General features: G+C 36.6%; 1 protein-coding gene across 1 annotated transcript; it reads right to left on the reverse strand.

The window, feature by feature from the left end:
- Positions 1-3,001: 3,001 nt before the first annotated feature.
- On the reverse strand, positions 3,002-6,137 carry LOC141611560 (V-type proton ATPase 16 kDa proteolipid subunit). Its single transcript, XM_074430135.1, has 3 exons — positions 5,829-6,137; positions 4,951-5,236; positions 3,002-3,388 (listed from the first exon to the last, which is right to left on the reverse strand). The coding sequence occupies exons 1-3, from the start codon at positions 5,905-5,907 to the stop codon at positions 3,256-3,258; spliced, it is 498 nt and encodes a 165-aa protein (XP_074286236.1). The 5' UTR covers positions 5,908-6,137; the 3' UTR covers positions 3,002-3,255.
- Between the last annotated feature and the right edge of the window lie 293 nt (positions 6,138-6,430).

Below are 6,430 nucleotides of genomic sequence, written 5' to 3' on the forward strand. Positions count from 1 at the left end.
TGTGTTTAATACGGATTTCTGTTGTGGAAGATCCACTAAGTGGCAACCACAGAGCATACTTTCCATTTTAAACATCTTGTAAGAGATCGCTCATTATTTACTCAAAAACTTCTTAGGAGGATAAGAACCAAAGCTTATTCTGCCATGGCTCTGATACCAGAGTTACGGACACATAGTGAGTACAACCACAAAGGAGGTTTTACAGGATCAATATATATTTAACAAGATTATGAGGAAGTTGTAAGACAAGATGTTGAATAAGGGAAAGCTTATATTATAAGAAATGGATATATTTTACAAGGAAGGTTTTATTAGAGATGTTTTAGAGAGAGATCACACTTAGGCTTAGCTTGGTTATGGCAAATACCAAGCACTCCTATTTATAGTACAAGCTAGGGAGAATATTACAAGCATATGCCAATCACATCACACAATATACACCATAAAATTAAAGCTTATACAGTATTATACACCATTCCTTTATTTAGACTACTATTTAGCTATCACTTCATGTCTTCCACTATTGTCTTTTTTCCCCTATCTCCAAAAGAGGAGATTGCTTCTTCGGATTCATCATTGTCACTGTCATCACTGCCTGAAACCACGTCATCCAGATATATCTTCAGTCCTGGAATATATTTCTTTATCTTGTAGGCCACACCTTCAACTCTGTAGATTGGATGATCACAATCGCTTTTAGGTCAAGAGTACTGGTCATGAAAACTCAGGAGTTTTTCACGGACATCTTGGATAAAATCTTGTGGGTACGTGTCCAGATCATGCCAGTTAGCTGTAAGAGGACAAAACATGTTCTCATTTATAGCAAATTCATTTATCCCATTTAAAGCTGCCAAGATGCGAGCCCTCTACCTAAAATAATCTTCTTCAAAAGGTGAATCATTGTAACTTGTTTTTATCTGGGCCTCAAATCTTCTATGAATTTGGACACCATCTTTTTCCTGCACTTGATCAGTAAGAATTTTGAATACAACGAACACAGAATGACCTTCCTGCTTCCGAATATTTGCCTGCCACCACGTTGCATCGTGAAACAACGTCAGCCACTTGTACAGGATCTTGTAATGTGGTTGTCTCCGGTTCATGAGACACTTTGCCAAATATTGCAACACCGGGCTTTTTTCAATTAGAACGCCGATGGTGTATGACTCGGCAAGGTACCATAGCAACAGATAAGCTTCTGGTGGAAAATTTCGATAGTGATTTGGATTTATGTTGATGGTGGTGAGAAAAGGATATCTTGGGTGATAAGGTAACCCAAGAAGTGGACCTTGGTCAAGGCCATACCGATGTATGTACAGCATGAGGAACTTGTGTAGAGTGCTAACTCCCCTGGTGCTCAAAACATTCTTAAGAATGTCTTCTTGTAAGAGAGCAAAGGAACGGGGATGCTATTGTCGGAAACCGCTATCGCACGGAGAATATCGGTGCAAAATATGGGAATTATGCTGCTAGGGGAGATGCTAACTTTCGATGGTACCATGGCTTAATAACTACTAGTACTATCTACTATAGACATGGTCGTCATTTGGCAAACAACTGTCTGTGTGCGCGCGCGCGTGTTGTTTGAGTGTAATGTAAAATAAATAATCAAGGCCACATGAACTTTGATTACTATGACACCGGGTACTTCGATTACTATGACACTGGGTACTTCTAAGTCTTAATCTGTCTGTAATACGTTAAGGAGTAATAATCTTTGTTATATATATCATACCAGATCACATCGCGTTGATGTTCTAATTTAGCAGTAGAAATTATGAATCCCAATTGGTTGTTTATGTATTTCTTATCTTGCGTCCTTCCGATTTTCCTTGAGTCGTCCTAAACTGATAGGTTATCTAATTGACACTCAATACTCGGATTGAAACCAAAGGCGGTTGTAGGATCTAATAGACGGGAGTATACATAAATTTCTGACAGTAGAAATCGAGTTCAGATTTAAAAATTCTCACTATAAATATTGAACTCGTAACCTTCAGCTGAAAAAATAATACACGAACAAAGCCTTAAAGCAATGGACAATGCTATTTTTTTCGAGTGATTAGTACTCCGTAACCTCTCCTCAAACAAAGCCTTAAAGCATACAGGCCACAATCGACAATGGTAGTTTTTTCGAGTGATTAGAACTCCGTCAAAGGTATGAACAAATCGTAGAGAAACAAACAAAGACAATTTGTGATTATATGGTTGAGAAATATAAATGTGCCTATGATAAAAAGTCGAGAATTACAGGGAAACAAAATTGACTATAGAAACCTTCTCCCGGCGCGTTTTGATCAAAGTATAATAAGCATTTGAACCTATGTATCCTGATCAAAGTTCGGTTAGAAGCATAAATACGGAATACTAAGCCTCACACATTAGGGTGAGATTATCAGTCAAACGCTTCTAAGTCTTAAGACTCTGCCACATCAGCTTTCCACTAACTTTTATTATTTTTTTATTGTTCAGACTCATCTCAGACTCACCTCAGACTTTATACATTATCCGTCAGACTTACCTCAAACTCTACTTTTTCACTCCACTTTATTTTTTTAACAAAAAGAAAGAACACATGTTGTTCACCCATTGGATAATTTTTCTTTAAGGTGGGTCTTAAGTTGAGTCTTGGATTTCTAAGACTCAACTTAAGACTTTGTTAAGACTTTGTAAAGACTAGGTAGATTATTGGTAGTCTTGAGTGAGTCTTGTCTCAAGACTTACCAAAATCTTGTCTCAAACCTACCAATAATCTTACCCTTAAAGAGCTTGTCATTGAGGATTTTAGAATCCTGGGTTTACACAGAAAACGTCTCTAAGCATTACTAAAATGGTTAAAATTAGCCTCTCTTTACTTTCTCAATCTCCACGTCTCGCTTCATCTGTACTTTTAAAGGATAACCATTACATCGTAACGAGGATCACTTCCTAAAGCACATGCACTGATATTTTCTAAAGTTCTGAAGTAAATAAAAAGCTTCTCTTCGCATGGAATCAAACAGGACAAACTCGACAAGCATTTATTCTGTGGGAGCCTAATGATACAAGTAGCAGCAGAGTTTATGTTGATTTCTCGACAATAATGTATTTAAACATAAAACAATTGACAAAAAAATCTCAGGCACACTAAATCTAACAATATAAACCAGGGTTTCACTGCCCTTCACCTGGGGAAGGGGTTTCCGAAGAAGATAGCAAGAACAAAAGACATTTGATTGCACAATTACAAGATGGCTGAGCAGTAGTTAACTGTACTTAATCAGCTCTTGACTGTCCAGCGCGGGAAGACAAGATGATGCCAACAATGAGACCGTAGAGCGCAAGGGCTTCAGCAAAAATGAGGATAAGGATCATCCCAACGAAAAGTTTTGGCTGCTGTGCGTTGGCTCTGCCATTAACAAGAGATGACGATTAGATTTTGATCTTTCACAGATCACCACACGGTAACATACTGGCAAGGTTGTTTACATATAAATATATGATCTTCACCATTGAGGCACTGCCGCACTAGACCCCTTGAGTAATGTTGTTATGCAACAATGCCCAAGCTCGCATTCAAGATGAAATTGATTTGCAGCAATGAGCAAGCTCACATTCAAAATGAAATCGAAGTGCAAAAGGGTACCATCGACCCATAAGCTAAACAATAAGTCTCCCTTTCCGTCGCAAGTTTGTGACGGGTCAAGTATTACTCACATGGTAAGATAAGACAACAATTAAATAGGTAGTACTTTGTACCCGATACAATAACCCTAGGTCTAGTATGCCGGGGCAGGGTACAAGGACTTGATGAGCACAACGGGACCTTGGGTCTGGGAAGACAGAACAAGGTAAGAGTCCCAACAGCTCCAAGAGTTTGAAAATGAACAGAATCCGATGCAGCAAAAAAAATTCAAAAATGGACAGCACGAAAGAATGCCAGGAATAAGTGACCGGCCCATACCGTCTACTTGTTTCATGGTTTCAATTTCAGCATTGTATCCTACGCTAGAAACAAAAAATACCCCACATTAATACTGGTCTAATACCAGCATCCCTGCACATGGTGGATTCACAATCCACTACCATGATCAACTAGGTGACAGTTGACAATACAAAGAGTCTATTTACCATAATAAAAGATTATGTAGAAAATTCATAACAACCAACTGCTAACTCACAAAAAAATATGAACATCTACCCCTAGCAGTTTCTTACAGGGGCTGCCCAAATAATTCAAATTTTTATTCTTGAAATGGTATACAAAATCGATATGATGCAAATCACTCAATCGATCCAGAAAAACAAGTCAACCCCAACAACAAATCCAAATATATCAAACTCGCAAATTTTCATCATCACCGGGAAAAACATCAGAACTGCAGCACCAAAAAAAATGCTCCAAAACATCACGGAAGTACAACACAACAACAACATCAGAGTCTTAATCCCAAAATGATTTGGGGTCGGCTGACATGAATCATCCTTTAGAACCGTCCATGGGTGAACGCACACCTCAAAATGCAAAAAAAAAATAGAAAAGGGAAAAATGAAAAACAAAAGGGAGAGCAAGACATATTACAAAGTCAAGGTAAATTTATAGGTTTTAAAATCGAAGTCCAGATTTCTTTTATAAAAACTTAAAATTTAAATCGAGAATAAAGATTAAAACGATTTTGAAAACCGAAGTAGAATTTAAGGATCTGGAATACTTTAAAAGTAAACTAAGTAAAACATATAAGAAAGTGATTGGTAAAAAAGTTGTAATAAAGGAGAGAAGAACAAATAAATTTTTAAAAATTAAATAAACACACTTATTTAAACCAAAACATCACGGAAGTAAAGGTCAACAAATAAAATGCTCCAAAAGGACCAAAATATCAGGCACATGTAAAACCAACAGAAGATCAAATGGCAGGGTCACAGGAGAAAGAAAACAAAAGATCAAGGGCAGGAAAAACGAAACATTACCTAACTCCAGCATCACCAACAACACCGATAGCCATACCAGCAGCCAACCCAGAAAGACCACAAGCAATACCAGACGAAAGGTGGGCATATCCATCGAAGAGGTAGTATGACTTAGCCTTGGGATTAATTCCAGTCGATATGATGACAGCAATAATAAGTCCGTAAATACCCAAAACTCCAGCCATAACAACTGGCACTATCGACTTCATCACCAATTCAGGTCTCATCACTCCCATTGATGCTACTCCCACCCCACTCTTTGCTGTTCCATATGCAGCTCCCATACCTTCAAAAAATTATTTCAACAAAACGACACATGCCCAAATGTTATATACCCGTTCGTAATCTAATCTTCCCATTTGACTTTTTACATTCTTCCAAACATGATTTCAGCAAAACACCAAAGACCCAAACATTATATACTCCCTCTATGATTTAACTCTCTTCCTCTTTGACTTTTCGCGATCTCCAACACAACAATTTGACAATCCTTTTTAGCATCATATAATAACTTTTCATATCTCTTAACATATTCACAGAAAAATATTCAAACTTTACAGTAAAATTATACTAAAGATCGGAACTTTATCGATTCTTTCATAAGGTTTTTAAATACTTGAGTGTATTTAAATCGCGTACAACGGTCTTACACAATAATTACGGAAGATCGAAACAACTTTACAGTGGAATTATAATAAACATTGAAACTTGACATTATGATCATGATTGAAAACTTATAGTCAAACCACCTATAATAATTGAACTTAGAGTAAAACTACAATCAAGATCAAAATGAAGAATTTTCATTTCAAAATTACAATAAAATTGAATCTTTACAATAAAACTCAAATAAAAACATTAGTAATGAAAAGGCTTACAGGAGAAGATGAGGGCGGCAGCAGCACCCAAGAAGCCGAAAAACGGCGCCGTTTCATCACCATTAAAGACGGAAGACATGATTTCTAGAGTATGATCGGAAGGTGTTTGATGAAATGCGCGATTGGATCTGAGAAATGAAGAGATGGAAATTAGGGGGTGAGATATGAGGTGATGAACAAGACAAATGTGTTGATTATATTTCCTTGCAATTATTTTATTTTATTATTTTATTGTATATGTGGACCTGCTCCCCTCATGATTGATTATATTTTTATTTTTTAATAAAAAAATAAATAAATGTTGCGGATTGAGTAATTATTTGTTTGGTTTATTTGGTTTTGTTTTATTAAACGTGTTTTTTCCTTTTTTTTTTGTTTGGGTACGGGTAGTTTCCACTTTCCAGGATTTTGTTGGCTGTAAAAGTTATACTCCCTCCCTTCAACTCCACTTTGCAAGTTTGCTTTTTACACGGGTATTAAAGAGTAGATTAAAAAACTATTAAAAGTACATAGGGAAAGAAAATAGAGAGATTAAAAATATTAAAAAATATATAAAGGTGGGGTTTTATGGTGGATTAGTGTGGGGGTATGGATGACATTTT

Source organism: Silene latifolia, chromosome 11, assembly GCF_048544455.1.
Source record: "Silene latifolia isolate original U9 population chromosome 11, ASM4854445v1, whole genome shotgun sequence".
Lineage (NCBI taxonomy): Eukaryota > Viridiplantae > Streptophyta > Magnoliopsida > Caryophyllales > Caryophyllaceae > Silene > Silene latifolia.